The sequence below is a fragment of the Rattus norvegicus genome, chromosome 18, assembly GCF_036323735.1.
Source record: "Rattus norvegicus strain BN/NHsdMcwi chromosome 18, GRCr8, whole genome shotgun sequence".
Classification (NCBI taxonomy): Eukaryota; Metazoa; Chordata; class Mammalia; order Rodentia; family Muridae; genus Rattus; species Rattus norvegicus.
Window position 1 is genome coordinate 12,572,872 of NC_086036.1, and position 18,636 is coordinate 12,591,507.

Consider the following 18,636-nt stretch of genomic DNA (forward strand, 5'->3'; position numbering starts at 1 on the left):
ATCAAGATAGTCCTAAATATACCCACAGATCCAGTCAACCTAATCCAGTACCTCTATTGACTTTTTTTACCCAGGTGATTTTGTGTTGTTTCAGGTGATTTGTAAAATGTCAAGTAATATTTGTAAACTGCTGGAAGTAAGTTCTCATCCAAGTGAAAGTTTACATTTAGTAACAATTCTGATTTTCCTGTCTCAAGTTCTGAGATGATAAGCACGTGTACCAAAATACCAGGCTTTTCTATTTTGAAATGAAGTTTGAGCTATGTGGCTCTAGTTTATTGGAAACTCACTATGATTTTTAAAAAATCTATTGACAGTCCAGTACATATAATAGTTTTGTTCATTTTCATCTTCAGTTACCTTCTCTCATTTCATTCTCGGTTCCTCCAAATCTCTTGCCAACAAATTCCCCTTCTATATGTACTGTTCTGAAGTTATAGGTTCTTTTTTTTTTTGGTTCTTTTTTTCGGAGCTGGGGACCGAACCCAGGGCCTTGCGCTTCCTAGGCAAGCGCTCTACCACTGAGCTAAATCCCCAACCCTCTTTTTTTTTTTTTTTTTTTTTTTTTAAAAAAAAAGACATTCATTATATATAAGTACACTGTAGCTGTCTTCAGACACACCAGAAGAGGGCATCAGATCTCATTACAGATGGTTGTGAGCCACCATGTGGTTGCTGGGATTTGAACTCAGGACCTCTGGAAGAGCAGTCATTGATCTTAATCACTAAGCCATCTCTCCAGCCCCAATAGGTTCTTTTGATATATTGAAATAGTTTAGAAATTTTTTTATTTGCACCTTTTCCTTCTCTTCCTATCAGGCTTTCTTTTGAAGTAAGTTCTGTTTAGATTTATCTAGCCTAGGACAAAGGGAGATAATAAGTTTATATCTGAAGAGGCATGTTTGTGGTTTAGAAGGAACAGTAAGATTGGAAATAAAATTTTTTTATTTATTGGGTGTTTTTTGTTTGTTTGAATCAGGGTCTTTTTTTTTATGTTAATGTAGTTCTGTCAGTCCTTGAGCTCACTGAGATTTTCTGCTTCACCCTCCTGAGTGCTGGGATTAAAGGCCTGTGGCACAACACCTGTCTTTTGTTTTACAGTTTTCAAACACAAATGCAGCTGGGTGTGGTGACACATACCAGCACTCAGGAAATTAAAGTAGGATTGCTTGAGCTTAGAGTGAGATCCTTAAAAAAAAAAAAGGCTGGAGAGACCGCTCAGAGGTTAAGAGTACTGACTGCTCTTCCAGAGGTTCTGAGTTCAAATCCCAGCAACCATATGGTGGCTCACAATCATCTGTAATGAGATCTGATGCCCTCTTTTGGTGTGTCTGAAGACAGCTACAGTGTACTTATATAATAAATAAATCTTTTAAAAAGAAAGAAAATTTAAAATGTGTATAAGTATAATTTCATTTTGTTACTGTCTAAATCAGTTATTAGTCTTATTGCCAGAAAAACATATATAATTTAAAACTGAGCTGTACATTTTCAATAGCTTGACTATGTATCCATAATCACTTGTTGTGTTTCATAACTTTTTTTCTGTAATTAACCTGTCACAAATGTTTGGCTTAGTTTCTGTAGAAAATGTTTCCTGACTGCAATGAGAGAGAGTGGAATACATTGTCCCCTATGTCGCGGAAGTGTGACTAGAAGAGAAAGAGCATGTCCGGAACGGGCCATAGATCTTGAAAATATCATGAGGAGGGTTTCTGGTAGCTGCAGATGCTGTTCAAAAAAGGTAGGGTTATATTATGTAATTGTTGTAATTTTCCAGTGAATATGGCGTTGAAAAGAAAGGCGTTTCCAGAGCATTTTGTACACTATAATCTCTGCTCAGGAGAGTTGCAAGTTCACAGCCAGTTTGGGCTATAAAAACAAAATAAACAAGATGTTATTTCAGTTGAGAATTATGTAGAAAAGACCAGAAAGTTTTATATATCAAAAACCTTGTTGAATTTAGAGTTTTATCTTTAAAATTAAAATTTTACTTTTTCAATAAGCTCACAGTCTTTAAAGATCTATATACAAAGCTTTTTTAAAAGTTCTACCTAACTCTTAAATGTTAATAATTTAGTCAAATAGATTTAGGTACTGATAGAAGTCTCTAGCCCACTTAAATATTTAAGAAATACATAAGTTAATGGAAGCTGTATTCTGTGGATATGATAAACAACAATGTATTACCTATAATTATTTTTCTTTTTGTTGTTGTTGTTTTTGGAGACAAGGTCTCCTTATGTAGCCCTGGTTGATCTGATTGTCTAGGCAAGATTGGCCTTGACCTCTCAGAGAACTGCTTTCCAAGTGTTGGGGTTAAAGGTGTGCAATCCTGCCTGATACTCATTTTTTATATCAAACTTTTGGACTTAAATATTTAGTTACCTATCTTCATCTTTTTTCTTATTATTGACAGTATCAAGGTTTTTGCATTCTGTTTTAAAGATATTTTAACCTATAATTTACAGATTAAATTTTATCGCATGAGACATCATTACAAATCTTGTAAGAAGTATCAGGATGAATATGGTGTCTCTTCTGTCATTCCAAATGTTAAGATTTCTCAAGATTCAGTAAGGAGCAGGTAAGCAGCATTTACCTTTAGCTTTAAAAAGCAAAATTTTATTAAGCAAGATGGGGAATTACATGGGGTGTATATGTTTAACAAATTACACTTAGTATCTTAACTAGAATTTGTCTTAAATTTATTAGATATATACAATATTGTATCTTGGCGACCAAGTTCATGATAACCTAAGCTTCCTGAGAGTTTTTCTTGGGACAAAAATTATAACTGGGAGTTGAAGACTCAACTGATTTTTCTGATGAAATAAATAATTTGGAAATTAGGAAAATCACTTTAATGTATTTAAATATTGGAATTTTTTTCATTGCTCTCTAAGGAATAGACTTAGTATTTGAAGGTAATTCTGATAATAACATTTAAGTTCTTTTTTAGCTACAATTTTTTAAAGCTTTTTGTATCTTCTCTCAGATATGTTCTGCCATTACTCCTGCCACTTTTACTTACTATTATTTTGAGACTGGGTATAATGTATCCAAAGGTGGTCCTGAACTTCATACATAGCCCATGATGGTTTTGAACTCCTGTTTCTCTGGGTACTTGGCTTACAAATAGGCAATCTCAAACCTGGCATCAATATATGGCTTTTTTTAAGTGATTTTTTTTTTGTTACATCATTTTAAAACATTTATTACATTTATTTTTGTGTGTGTGTGTGTGTGTGTGTGTGTGTGCGTGAGAGAGAGAGATATCAGAGGATAACTTGGAGGAGTTAGTGTTCTTTTAAGTTTGTTTAATTTGTTTAATGTATATCTGCATGTACACCTGCACACCAGAAAAGGGCATCAGATCTCATTACAGATGGTTGTGAGCGACTATGTGGTTGCTGGGAATTGAACTCAGGACCTGTGGAAGGGCAGCCAGTGCTCTTAACCACTGAGCCATCTCACTAGCCCCCTAGTTTTCTTATTCTATGTGGGTCTTAGTGATTAAATTCAGGTCTTCTGGCCTTTTTATTTTGTTTTTTTAACAAAATAAAAACAAAACAGGGTCTTGGACTATATATAGTCCTGGCTGTGTTGGAACTCAGGCCAGCCTGGCCTTGGAGGACTGACAGTCAGAGACTCAAAAAGATCAGGCTATTTTTGCTGGGATTATAGGAATGCCGTCACTCCTGGTGGTCATCAGGTTTAGTAAGTAGCAAGTGTTTATACCTGCTGAGCAAACTCCTAGCTCTTCTGTGAGCATCCTTTAAAATTCAATTTAGATACCTGTACTACTTGTTAAGTGACAGCTGTCTACCCTAGGAGACAGAGCTTGCTCATTTGGTTCCTTAGATTCATTTGGTCAGACAGTGTTTAGTCCTAATAATTCCTTATTTAGTCCCAATATTCCTTATCTGCTTTTTTCTTTCCTGTTGTTACTTCTCTCAGTTCCTCATATTTCTCTGAATTTACTTGGTAGCTCTTGAATCTGCCAGATGGCACTCTAATCTGTGTAATCTCTCTGTGTGTTATGTTCATGTGAGTGCAGAGGCCAGAAGGTGTCAGATGCCCCTGGAATTGGGGTTACAGGTAGTCAGGAGCTAATTGATGAGGTTGCTGCAGCCAAACGGGTCCTCTTTTTTTTTTTTTTTTTTTTTCACTTGGATGATTAACTACTAAAACCTTCTTCCAGCCTTGCCCCATATATTTCCTTTAGTGTTTAGGAAAAGATTTTAAATCTCCAAGCTCTAATATCTGACCAATAGCACAAAGTACTATTCCAGTCTCCTTCACTTGACCCTTTTGTATATGTGTATGTTCAGTGGTGGTAGTGGCGATGGTGGCAGCAGCAGTGGCAGCCGTGACGGTGCAAGGAGCTAGTGTTGAGTTCCATCTTCAGTAGGTTTTTTATTGTATACTGTACACTGTAGCTGTCTTCAGACACACCAGAAGAGGGCATCAGATCTCATTATAGATTGGTGGTGAGCCACCATGTGGTTGCTGGGATTTGAACTCAGGACTTCTGGAAGAGCAGTTAGTGCTCTTAACCACTGAGTCATCTTTCCAGCTCTTCAGTAGCTTTTTACCATAGCTTTTGAGATAGTCTTTGAACCTGGAACTTAATGATGTACCCTGAGGGTCCAGGGTCTGTTTGTCCATGTCTCCCCTCAGAACTAGCTTTCATGAGTGCTTTACTTAAAAGTAAGTGAATGAATACAATAAAATACAGGCCTGGTGATATAGGGCTGTAATCCCAGCTACTCAGGAGGTTGAAGGAGGGTCACAAGATCCCCCTAGGCTTTCAAGGCCAGACAAGTCAACTGTAGCAAGATACCCCCAGTGCTGTAGGATAGGGTTGGGGCTATAGTGTGATGCCCTAGATTAGATCTCCAGTACCTCAAAGATGAATGAATGAACAAAGGAACATGCACTGCTTCCATGCACACTAGATTTAAGAGTGCCCTGGCTCAGATTGAAGCTGTTATTTCATAATCGTTTGACTTGGTCAAAATTTTGTGCCTTGGTTTTCTCACCTCTTTAAGATTGGGGTTGACGTGTGTTAGTGTAGGGAAGGTTAACTTGAATAATGTCTTGCATGATGTTCACACTTGACCTACATCCTTTATAAGTGATACTGTTTTTCTTTAGCACCCAAACATACCTTGCCAGCTCAGCTGGTAGACTCTTTTTTTCTCCCTTGAGACAAGGTTTCTCAGTTTAGCTCTGGCTGTCCTGGAATTTGCTTTGTTTCCCAGACTGGCCTTGAACTCAGAGATCCATTTGCCTCTGCCTCCCTCATGCTGGGAATAAAGGTGTGCATCACCACCATGACCAGTTTAAAAAAAATTTTTTTACAGTCCATCCGTTGCCACCCTCCTGGTCCTCCCTCCCATAGTTCTCATCCCACTCTTTCCCCCTATCTTCAAGAGGATGTTCCCCCTACCCCCAGGCCTCCTCCCCACTCCAACCAGCAAAATTTTGATGTATCTTTGTTTTATGTGATTTGGTGTTTGCCTGCATGTGTGTGTGCTGGGAGTGCACTTAACCACCTCTGCGCCTAACCAGCTCTGCAGGTAGACCTTTTACCTGTCTATCTAGCCAGTCTTCTTGCTCCCTCCCTCCCTCCTTCCTTCCTTCCTTCCTTCCTTCCTTCCTTCCATCCATCCATCCATCCATCCATCCCTTCCAAGGCTTTTTCTTTTTTTAGACTGTTAGCTACCCTGTGAAAAATGTCCTTACCTAGAATTTCTTCCTATTGATAGAAATGTATGTTCCGATTAGACCCTTTTAGCTTTATTGCATTTATTTACTGCAAAATCTTATCTGGGGTCTAGTTTTTTGTTTTGTTTTGTTTTAATATATTTCCTATGAATTTTGGAATAGAAGGCTTAGTGAATTTTCAGTATGGACATGGGCTAGATTTTAAAAGGTGATTTTTGTTTGTTTTGTTTTTTTGAGACAGGGTTTCTCTGTGTAGCAGAGCCCTGGCTGTCCTGGTATTGCTTTGTAGACCAGGCTGGCCTCAAACTCAGAGCTCTGCCTGCCTCTGTCTCTGCCTCCTGCATGCTGGGATCAAAGATGTGTGCCACCATTCCCGTCAAAAAGGTGGGTTTTTTTGTTCTATTTGTTTTATTATATTTAGGGATCAGATAGGGCCCCATAGCTTTACCTATCTACATCCTCAGAACTTAGGGGTTTTATTTTGTTTTGTTTTGTTTTTGAGACAGGATTTTGCCATGTGATTTTTAGGTAGTTTTGAGCAATCTTCCAACTGGTGAACTGGCTTCTGAATACTGGGATTATAGGAATCATGATGCCTGGCAAGAGAAATGTTTTTTTGTTTTTGTTGGTGTTGCTTCAGGGGTTGGTTAGGGAGGTATGGTTTGCTCTTCAGAGGACCTGTATCGTTCCTAGCACCTACACTAGGTGGCTCTCAGAACCATCCATAACTCCAGCTAGAATCGATGGGGAGAGGGGAGAGATGTCTCTGGACTCTAAGATCACCTGCACTGAAACACATCATGTAATGAAATCTTTAAAAAAAAGAGAAAAAGAAAAAAGGTGTTCCCCCATGGTAGAAGTAGGCTAGTGAACGGGAAAAGAAATCCCAGTGCTTGTAAGTACTTGTTTTTGTAATACGGACAATATACTTATCACTTTCTGTGGCCTGTTACTTACAGTTTTTGTATGCAGTGCCCCTTCTAATACTTCATATGCCTCTGACTTTCTGGCATAGGGTACAAGTAAATATGTCAGGATAGTCAGTGTATTAGAGAAGTGTGCTAATGAAGCCTAGTTTCTTTTTTCATTTTTTAAGGAATAATCAGCATTTAAAAATTCTTATGTTTTGTGAAATTGCCACTTTGGAAGCCACAATCTTCTACCATATCCTAGCTACATGACAAAAGTTCACAAATATTTTACTTCAACTCCAGGGTTTAAGAATTTTAACAAAGAGAGCTGGAGAGATGGCTTAATAGTTAGGAGCATTGGCTGTTAAGTAGTTAAGAACACAGGACCTAGGTTTGAATCTCAGTACCCACAAGAGGGATCACAACCATTTGTAACTTCAGAAACAGTGGATGCCACACCCTTTCTTGGCCTCTGTACTACATGCATGTACTGCATAGACCTACATGCGGGCAAAACACCCATACACAGTTTTAAAAAAATTAGCAAGGGCCAAGTATGATAGCATATGCCTATAATGCTAGCACTATATTTCTAGACCCTATCCCTAGCCCTCATTTCCCCTCATCACCCCCAAAAGAACATCACTGAGGCAAAAGATCTTAAAATTTTGTTTTCTTTAAGATGTATTTATTTTATGTATATGAGAGCTCTATCTGCAGGTACACCTGCACACCAGAAGAAGGCATCAGATCATACTATAGGTAGTTGTGACCCACCATGTAGTTGCTGGGGACTGAACTCAGGACCCCTAGAAGAACAGACTGCTCTTAAACACTAAGCCATTTCTTCAGCCCCGCAAAATTGTTTTTCAATTTACACCTTTGAATCTGAATATTGTAGAAATTGTTTTTGTTTTTTGAGGTAAGGTCTCATTATGCAGGTATTGGCTGACCTGGAATTTTCTGTAGTCTAGGCTGGCCTCAAACCTATGACTTTCCTCCCTCAGCCTTCTGAGTGGTGCTACTGCTCTGCTGTAATCTCTCTTAAAAAGCATGAATGAATAGGAATTCAAACGGTCTTTCTTGATTTGGAAAGCAGTGCCATGAATATTTAGTATTTTATGACTACTTGAAGTTTAGACTTTATTTTAAAAATATGAATGTATGTTTTTCCTGCATGTGTACCCAAATGTGTGCCTGATGTCTGTAGAGAGCAGAAGGGATCCATCAGATCCTCCGAAACTGGAGGTAAATAGAGTTGTGTGCTGGTAACTGAGGCTGGGTCCTCTGCAAGAGCAGCAAACGTTCTAAGTGCTGAGCCGTCTCCAGCCCTGGAAGTGCAGGCTGGTCGTTTTCATTAAACAGCTCACATTAATGACTCTGATGTGTTTTGTTATGTGGAGTACTAATTATTTCCCTCTGTGCTTCTTAAGTAATAGGAGTGAAACATCTGCATCTGATAACACAGAAACTTATCAAGAGGATACAAGGTAAAGTTTTTTAAAAATTCTACTTTAGTAAGTAATATTGAGTAATATAGAAGATGATTATTATTTGTGGTGGTTAAGAGTTTAACTCTGGGGCTGGAGAGATGGCTCAGTGGTTAAGAGCACTGACTGTTCTTTCCAAGGTCCTGAGTTTAAATCCCAGCAACCACATGGTGGCTCACAACCATCTGTAATGAGATCTGATGTCACCTTCTGGTGTGTCTGATACATGAAGTAAATAAAATAAAACTTAAAAAAAAAAACAAACCAAGAATTTAACTCAGGATTGAGCATGCATTATACATTAAGGATTCACGATGCTGTTGAGCTATAACCCTGGATCCTCAATAAGAGATTTTTCTTTTTTCTGAGACAGGGTTTTGCTCTACTTCTTAGGCTGGCCTTAAACTCTTGCTAGCCTTCAGAGTGCTTTGAATTTCATGCCTGTAGGTTATAACAATAGATTAGTTACTAGATTTATATTTAAACATTTAAAAAATTATTTGGTGTGTGTGTGTGTGTGTGTGTGTGTGTGTGTGTGTGTGTGTGTGTGTGTGTTTGTATTATAAACACATATAGAGATCTAGAGGACAGCTTGCAGGAATTGGTTTCCTTTTCCCACTATGTTGGTCGTGGTGGACTCAGGTGGCAAATGTCTTTAGCTGCTGAGCTCCTCTCTAACCTAGGTATTGTATTTTTAAAACAAACATTTATTCAGTTAAATCACTAACAGTAATGCTTAGAAGTTAATGCTTCAGAAGTAAATAGCTTAAATTGTTGCTTTCAAGAACATATAAGAACTTACCTATTTTCTTGGTTAGATTTCTTCCATGTATGATTCAGACAAAAGTGTTAATATTGAGCTGACCCTTGCTTGACGTTTAGAGGTATTAAATCCAGTGATGCTTGATTCTTAGATTGTTTTGAAGTACTCTTGTCTTAGGGTTTCTATTGTTACGGTAAAACACCATGACAAATGCAACTTATAGAAGATAGAGTTTATTTGGGGCTTACAGTTCTAGAGGACCAGAACCTGAGGTGGGGTGATGAGGCCTGGCATTTGGCCGCTGGAGCAGCTCTCCTCTTCATACACAAGGAGGAAGCAGAAAGAAAGCACACTGTCAGTCTTTTGAAATTCAAACCCTGCCCAGTGACACACTTTCAACAAGGCAGCACTTGCTAATCCTTTCCTAAAAGTACTAACTAACAAATAGGAACCAAGTATCCAAACATGGGAGCCTTTGTGGGCGGTTGTTATTTAAAGCACCACATTCTTGCTATCAGTGTCTTTGGTTTTTTTGCTTTTGCTTTTTTTAGTGAATTTTGTTTTAGGTTCTTAATCTGGAGTAAAGTTAGGATTTGATGGAAATCCTTTTTAAAAATTACATTATTGCGCTGGAGAGAGATGGCTCAGTAGTTAAGAGCACTGAGTGTTCTTCCAGAGGTCCTGAGTTCATTTCCCAGCAACAACACGGTAGCTCACCATCTGTAATAGGATCTGATGTCCTCTTCTGGTGTGTCATATACATAAAATAAATAAAATCTTTTTAAAAAACTACATTTTGTGTGCTTTGGGGAGGGAAGTAAAGCACATTTCACTGTGCATTTGTTTAGGTCAGATAACTACTTGTCCCTTCACTTAATTCAGCCACTGAGAAGTGGTTTCTGGAATCTGTAAAACTTTTTTTCTTTTAAACTTTTTTTTTTAAAGATTTATTTTATATATAGGTACACTGTAGCCTACTTCAGACACACCAGAAGAGGGCATCAGATCTCATTACAGATGGTTGTGAGCCACCACGTGGTTGCTGGGAATTAAACTCAAGAGTATTGGTATAAGGAACTGCGTTTGCCTTCAACAGTGATGTCACCTGCAGGCCACAGGGACCTGTGCATCTGTTGCCATGGCAATGGCTATACATTCCCAGCATACATTTGGTTCAGCTCCTACCTTCACCTGGGAGCAGTTTAAATAAAAGGCAGACCTTTCCTGCCCCCCAACCCCCATACACCTTTGTCTCTGACTTCCTCAAACCTCTCCATGTGGGACTGTATTAGCCTGGTGTGGAATGTCTGGACACAAGTTGTGATTATATCACAACACAGATCATCTCCGGAAGAGCAGCCAGTGCTCTTAACCGTCATCTCTCCAGCCCCTGAGTCTGGAAACTTAAGTTCCTACATAGGAACTTTGTAAAATGTTAGGAGACATTTAGAAACTTGAATGAACACCAGTGACTTGACATCACATGAATGATTACAATTAAATTTGGATTTAACTTCTTAACCATGGTCCTGTATTTTGTTTGTAATTGTTTGGAGATAGGTTTCATTAGGTCGGTGAGGCTGGTCTTGAACTCATGATCATGCTGCTTCATATTACAGGGGCTTTGGGGGGACCTTAATAAAGACATCTGTATAGTATAAGGCTGTTGGCCTGTTTGTTGGGGCAGTTCTTCAGCTAGCCTATCTAAACTTAATGTGGCTTCTGCTACTGTGTCTCTGCCACATAGCTTGCTGTCTTTGCTCTCTACCTTCTCCAGGTATGTCTCAGTATGGGTTATTTTCTTGGTCCAAGCCACCAGTTCTTTATTAAGCAAAAACCACACCTCTTCCAGTTGGCATTGGAGGTGACCTTATCTAGGGCAGCTTGCCTTTCTTTTTGGGCAGGTAAAGAAGCAAACATTTGTGTTTCCTGGCCACCTGCCCAGCAATTAACAGTTAATAACACAGGGATACACTGTCATAGCTTGTTGATACAATGTGTGGGTTATCCCAACAACTTCAGCCTGTGATACTGGGAGTTATAGGCATGGACTATTGGTGCTAAGGGGAAAAAACAGACTTAAATGACAAATACAAGTACTGTATAAAGTGAGAGAAATTCTACTCTGAATTACTTGTTGAATAATTTCATAACTGACTTAAAACACAATAGTGAGTTTACAACAATGGGTCAAAACACAGGAGTATTTTTTTAAAAAATGTTGATGGCTTTGAATTTCAATATGTCTCATTTGAATTACTTTGTAGTTCTTCTGGGCATCCCACCTTTAAGTGTCCCTTATGTCAAGAGTCAAATTTCACCAGACAACGTTTATTGGATCACTGTAATAGTAACCACCTGTTTCAGATAGTTCCTGTGGTGAGTATATATATTCAAAAGAATCTTTTGTTTAAAACATGTTGTTCCATTATTTCTTTATGTATACAAAAAGGGGAAGGTTCTTTCTATAAATTTGTATTTAAATAATGAACATGGTAGATTTTTGCTAATAATTGTAATGCAAAAATGAGTTGTAAAATTTGATTATCTCATGTAATCAAGATAGTTATTGAGAGGAAATGTAGACTAGTGTAGGAAAAAACGAAAGGTGAACTAGATACTGCTATGTGGTGGTGGTGGAACCAGTTCTGTTGGGTACTTTATTCTGCTGGATGCAGAGGACTGGGTCTATTCATGGGGATCTGCTGCAGAAGACAGTATATGTGTGTATAAGAACTGGGCTGAGCATGGTGGCATGTATTTAATCTTTGCACTGGGGGGACAGGTAGTTGACACCAGCCTGATCTTCAAACTGTTCCAGTGAGACTTTGTCTCAAAAACCAAAGAATAAATTAAAACCAGTAGATAGTTTTATTTGTATCTTTGAAGAAGTCAGAGTTTTTGTTTTGATGAAAACTTGTCTTTTTTATGTCATTTTTAGGGTAGATTTATGTAGATTACAGGGTTCCAACATTAAGGTCCCTGAAGAATTCATATTGAGTATATATTTTATAGATAAGTGATTTTTAAATCTATACAATGGAAGAGGAGCTATTAAGCTGGAAAATACTTTTTATTTCCTTTCCCTTGGACTTGCCCCAGAAGCATCCTATTATTCCAGCCCCGCCCACCTTTGAAGATTTATTTATTACCTGTATACAGTGTTCTGCCTGCATAGATGTCTGCAGGCCAGCAGAGGGCACCTGAGATACAAGCCACCGTGTGGTTGCTGGGAATTTAACTAAGGACTTCTGGAAAAGCAGCCAGCATTCTTTTTTTCTTCTTTTCTTTTTCTTTTTTATGGTTAATAATCTTATTTATTTATTCACTTTACATCCTACTCACTGCCCCCCTCACCTCCTCCCACAAACCTTCCCCCATCCTCCTCTCCACTTCTCCTCTGAGAGGATATCTCCTCATCCTGCAGTCAGTGCTCTTAGCCTCTGACAAACTCTATAGCCCTTTACATTTTTTTCTGATAAGTATTTGTGATGAAGTCTCACTTAGTTGCCCAAGCAGACCTTGCAGTTGTATTATTCTTCCTGCCTCAGCCTCAGGAGGAAGTGGTCTCTGTATTTCTCTACATATACATTGACAGAGAAAGGTTGTTGATTAAAATTTGGATTTAAGTTATTAATACAGCATATTTTTGCTAATGATCAATGACAGAATGAGACATTAAATTTTTATTACCTCATATAAGGGGAAATATTACTGTGAGGTAAAGGTAATGTAGACCAGTCTACAATAGGGCTAGGGAGTACAGGTTTGTGCAGTAATAACCAGCTTCTTCAAAAACGAGGAGTAAATTGTATTGATAACATTACCAGTCACTCCTATTTTTAGTGAATATACTAGAAAAATATATGAAAAAAAATGCCTGGATAACTTTGATTTTTTTTTTCACTTACTGCAGCCATTCATCAGAATGGGAAGGGTTTAATAAACAAATATAGTTTGTTTTATTTTGTTATAAATACATTTAAGACAGCATGCTTAATTTTATATTGAATTGTATAATTTGTAATTTTTTTCTGCATAAATATTTTGTGTATTGTCAGCTTTGGTTAGAATCCAGTTATTAAAGTTTCTTTTTGTCAGTCAGCTTTTAAAAATGTACTTTATTAAAACTTTGAGGATACAGTTTAAACTTTATAATTCAGTCCATTTTTATATATAAATGACCCCAAACTAGTAATAATTCTGTAATTGTTACTAATTAGATCAAATAATATTCTATGTTATACATATGGTAGGTAGTTAATAAAAACTCATTACATTGATGTTAGTACAGGCTAAGTAATAGAATGTCCATAGTCTCTCTTATGATGTGATCATGGTATTTGACTTTTAGAAATGATTTTAAGAGACACATGGTGGCATGTGTCTGCACTCCCAGGCTTGAGAGGCTTATAGAAGGATTATAAGTACAAGGCCAGCTTGGGCTATATATAGCGAGACCCTGTTTCAATCTCTGTATACCATCCAGTGCTTTTTGATTTTAGTCATATCTTAGAAACATTGTAGGTTTGAGTATAGATCATAGTATTAAAGTAATTATTGATGCCAAGAGTGGTGGTGAATGCCTTTAATCTCAGCACGTGGAAGGCAGAGGCAGAAGGATCTCAGTGAGTTTGAGCCAGCTTGGTCTACATAGCAAGCTCCAGGATAGCTGGAACTACATGAAAGACCCTGTCTCAAAAAAAAAAAAAAAAAAAAAGTAAAAATTTGATGTGAATTTAGCTATACCTTTTTTGAGTTTTTAGTGAATATAAATGTTACAATTAGACTGTATGTACTGTGTCTGTTAAGTATGCAGTAGTATTATGCCTAAAGTATATATATTATCTGATTCAAATGCTTCATTGCTAAATAATGTTAATGGTTGTTTGAGCTATTGGAACAATGGTGTCAAATAGACACACTGGGTAGACACAAATTTTCAGTTTTCAAATAAATATAATATCTGCAAAATGCAGCAGACTGAAGCACAATAAAGTATGTTTTCAGTAACATGAGCTTGTATTTTAATGCTCTCAACAATTATATAATGTTTCATTATTTTTGTTATTTTTGTTATTTAAAACAATCTGTTTCTCATAGACATGTCCTATTTGTGTGTCTCTTCCTTGGGGAGATCCTAGCCAGATTACTAGAAATTTCGTTAGTCATCTAAATCAAAGACATCAGTTTGATTATGGAGAATTTGTGGTAAGTGAGTTCTTCAAGATTAAGAAAGTTAATTTAACTCTTTCAATCTGGATTTGAGTTTTCAGGCAAGTTGTGGAATCAGACTTCTTGGATAAAGAGCAAGTTGCTGTATTTTTAGTAGTAACATCGTTAAGCTTTAGAGGTTCTGGTGATTGAATTTATTGTTTATACTAGAGAGATAATTATTGGAAAAATAAACCCCTTATTGTAAAATGAAGGTTTAAGTAAAAAATTATCTAGAATTAAGAGAAATTATATCTTCTTGAAAAGTAAAATTGGTAAAACCTGTGTGGGAAGATGTGTTTCAAATATAGAGTAAAATAGAGTAAGTTGTTAGCCATGGGCTGGGAGATGGCCCAGTGGTTAAGAGCGCTGACTGCTCTTCCAGAGGTCTTGAGTTCAATTCCCAGTAACCACATGGTGGCTCCCAACCATCTGTTATGGGATCCGATGCCCTCTTCTGGTGTGTCTGAGATACATGAAGTAAATAAGTAAATCTGAAAAAACAAACAAACAAACATTGTTAGCATACGAGGCAGAGTTACAAACCAAACCGAAGAAAACCCATCAAAACCCTGGTTGTCCACTTAGGAAGGACAACAAGGACTCAGGCCAAAATGGGCCCGTTTCTTCTTTTCATATTCATGATAATTTCCCATTATTAATTGTAAAATTGTACTTTATTTGGCTTGTGTGTAGTTAAGGTCTTATTATATACACAATTAATTCCAATAAAGAGCAACTTATGCTTGTTTTCCTATTAAGATAAGCGCAGGCATGCATAATTTTTATTTTTATGGAATTTGCAGTTTTAGTCTACTATTTTGGAATAATTTAAATGTTCGTAAAATTTACATGTGCCAGTTTAGTGATTTTAGGGAGTAATTGTATTTTACTCTTAAGTTTTCATTTTAAGAGCAGTTACTGTGTCTAGAGGGCTATATTTGGAAGAGCAAAATAGTTTTTTAACCATATTTTAATCTTAATTTTTGCTTTACTTTGCCATAGAAAACTGTATTTCATTTGTCAAGTCAAAGTCGTGATATCTTTTAAAGTTAACCCATGTGACATAAAATTAACAGTAAATAATGTTTTTTAAAGATAAGGTTTTTGTTGCTGTTGTTTTGCCTGGGGAGTTTGGTTTGGTGCTGAGGATTAGACTCCGGGACTCAGTACCTTCTGAACAGCCATTCTACACTGAGACACTGAGCCCCAAGTCCTAAGAGTCAGTTTATAATTTAAAGCTGTGTTCCATGCTGTGGTTAAGAAGTTGTTATTCAACTGTTAACTCATTAAATGCTTATTTTTCTTAAAATTACTTTCCCTTCAAAATTTAGAAATCTTTTGTGGAAGTGATACATATTTACCATATTATTAGTTTTAATTAAGTATAATTTTGGTTAGTATAACGTATGCTCTGCTGAGCAGAACAGTTATTAGTTATTACTAAATAATTATAGCTAAACTTAAAATTTTTAAAGTCCATGTATTGATTTTTGAGATGGGGTCCCATTATGTCCATGCTGGTTTCAAATTGCTGGCCTCAAGGTATCCTCCTGCCTTAGGTTCCAGAGTGGCTGAGAATATGGCACATACCGTGGTGTTCAGGCTTGCATTTTAAAGCATGCTGTACATATACTCCCTTGTTTGCAAATGTATATGAAGATGTGTAATGCATTAGATAAAATTGAATAGTTGGTGACTTTCTTGTTGACATGTTATTTTATTTATTTATTTTTTTAAGAATCTTCAGCTAGATGAGGAAACCCAATATCAAACTGCTGTGGAAGAGTCTTTCCAAGTTAACATGTGATGTGTGTAGACATCTCTGCCTCCTTGCTACCTACAAGTGCCATCTTTAAGGAGAAGACATGAAGTCACCGTTTTCAGTAATTTGCTGTGCATATTAATAAAAATAATAATTCAGTCTACTGTATTAGGTTTTTAATTGAAAATAAAGGTGGGCCACCCTAATTCCATTCTCTAGACAGTTACTTTAACAGCATGGAAAGGGTCGTATTTCACTTGTATGGTGAAAAGGGAATCTGTTGTCTTTTTCTTTCTTGTATTACATATTCTGAATGTTTAAGTTGTTTTTGATAATTTGGTACAGTTCCTTCTATTTAGTACAGAGATAACTGCAAATTCTGAACGATGTGATTCCTATAAAACTAATAAACCTGAGCCATTTGTCAGAGCTGCAGAGTGGAAACTTGAAGTGCAAAGGGGAGGGGGGTCCAAAGGGGTTTTTCAAAAGAATAGATCCTAGCTGAGGATACAATAAGAAAATTGTATTTATATAATGTTTAGTATTTTTGAAGACTAGTGAGATTTCTTTAATAATTTTGACTCTGAAAGTGTATTGTACAAATGTTTCTTCTTTTGTGGTTAGAAGAAACAAGAGAAAAAGTTTTCGTTGGTGGTGTTTGTTATTTCAATCTAGGTTGAGTAATTTGTAAGCCCAAATATGTTATATGACAGTTCTTTGTAGTCAGTGTTTCTCACTTGCTGATGAAACTTTTTAGTCAGTGAATGATACATTACACTTAAATTAGTTTTTTAAAAATCCAAAGTTGCAGATGTATGTGGATATGTACATAGACTTTTGCATGTATATATACACATATATATCCTTGCCTAGAGTTTGTCAGGTTATGTATAGAATTTCTATTAAAGAGTTTTAATAATGGACAGCAATATAGGATTGAAGTATTTATCTCATTTGTTTAAAACTTTGTATGTTACCACGTTTTTAAAACAGTAAACCAAATACTACGTGGTACAGTTGGCTGTTATTACACCTGAAAAAATGTGTTAAATGGTGCTCATTTGTTCTTTTTGAAAATGATTCATAGCTGATGTGTGGTGAGATTTTACCAGCCTCTGTTTCACTACATTTTAGTCAAAACCGAGTTCTTAATCTTTGGTATAAGGTAATGTAGAGAAGGCCAAGTCACAGAGTGCAGGGTGAAGAGGGAATTCTGACATTCCACGCTAACATAACACTGTTACGCTTTCTTTAAAATAACTAAACGCAAAAGAAAATCTCTGAAGTAGTTTGCTGCTAATATATACATATATTGTAAAAAAGGTATATTTTGATTTTCTTAATACCCTTGTTGACTTTTCTACAATGAACATTTTTTTTAACTTGATTTAATAAAAATGTTAATTTTGGATGTGCAGTTTTGTAAAAACCTTTTTCAGTTAAACAGTAATGACTTTATTTATGTTTAGTAATGTAGACTCACAACAAGCCATACATCTTAATACCTTTTTATTCCCTGTCATTTCTTGAGCGTGACGTTTACTGTGTTCTCTAGCACTTTGAGTTGACATACAAGAGTGTAATCCTAGGAACATCTATATAATGAACTCTTTAAAGGGAGACTTCTCTCCACAGAAGCAATAACCTGGATGCTTTTAAAGTTAAATTTAGCCAGTGCGTTGCTAAATCTCCCTGGGATGTACAAACTTAAAGGGAAACTTGTACTAGAGATCATTTTGGAATCCTGTTTGAAGTCTTGTGGATGAGTTAAATATTAATATATTTATAGCTTTTTCATGAGAATTATCTCTTTTGCATTAGTAACTTATTAAAAATGGAAAAAAGTTTTAAATTCTTTTTTGTCAGTAGATTAAGAACAAGGGTTGACTTTACAGTTTAATTCATGGGGAAGAAGCCTCAGTGGTGGTGGTTAGTAGCCGCCAGCATGAAGGAGGAAGCTGTAGCAGTGTGCTGACGCATCGCTTTCACGGTACCACTTAGGAAAGCCATTTCTCCTTCAACTTAGTTTAGTCTTTGTCCTTCAATACAGTGTTCATTGAGATGTATTGCTTTATTTTTCAATTAAAAATGGTTTTCTCCTACTTGTGTGTCTTAATTAAAATTTGTCCTTAGACAAACATTTTTAGGTCTCATAAGACCCTGCAAAACATGTAGGAGATTTTCCATTATTTTCACTTGAAAAAGTTGTCAGACTGTTAAGTGCTTATCTTACTACTGTACATTGGGCTGAAATTTATATACATTGAATATATATATTTATATATGTTGGGTTTTGTTTTTACGTATTTCCAATGTTAAACATCTGCATAAAACCATTTCATAAAGTATCTGTTCAGCAGGATATTTCAAGTTCTGTTAGCATTCAAGCCAAAACTCAGTCATCTAGTTGACTCCTTTAATATGGAGAAATCAGCTATAGTCAAGATAAGGCTCTAAGAATATTTTGCATACATAGTATCTTTGTGTTAGGTTGCTTTTGGTAAGTATTGCTGTCTTCTGTGAACCATTCCTTTTCTAGGAATTGTAGATTTTATATTCAGTAGACTCCCATCAAAGGAATGCTATTGTAGCTTATGTAAAAAAGATATGTCCCAGAAAACACCCGAAGATCCATGTACAGTTTATGGTGGAGGTGGATATGTTGCATGATTAAACCTGTTTTGTAGTTTCAGTTCTACAGTACGACTGGGGAAAGGAGAATAGAAACAAGGCATAGTAGAGTGTGTATTGAGAGCTAGA

General features: G+C 36.5%; 1 protein-coding gene across 3 annotated transcripts in view; it reads left to right on the forward strand.

The window, feature by feature from the left end:
• The window catches only part of Rnf138 (ring finger protein 138), a 32,420-nt gene extending 14,442 nt beyond the window's left edge, over positions 1-17,978 (forward strand). Inside the window, exons 3-8 of one of the 3 annotated variants that reach the window (XM_039097200.2) lie at positions 1,579-1,744; positions 2,472-2,587; positions 8,078-8,134; positions 11,165-11,276; positions 14,001-14,108; positions 15,853-16,039. In XM_039097200.2, coding sequence (XP_038953128.1) covers positions 1,579-1,744; positions 2,472-2,587; positions 8,078-8,134; positions 11,165-11,276; positions 14,001-14,108; positions 15,853-15,921 — 628 coding nt within the window. In that variant the 3' untranslated portion in view covers positions 15,922-16,039. Of the gene's footprint in view, positions 1-1,578; positions 1,745-2,471; positions 2,588-8,077; positions 8,135-11,164; positions 11,277-14,000; positions 14,109-15,852 lie in introns of all 3 variants that reach the window. The other 2 variants (XM_039097201.2, NM_053588.3) reach the window with 2 other exon arrangements.
• Positions 17,979-18,636: the final 658 nt, after the last annotated feature.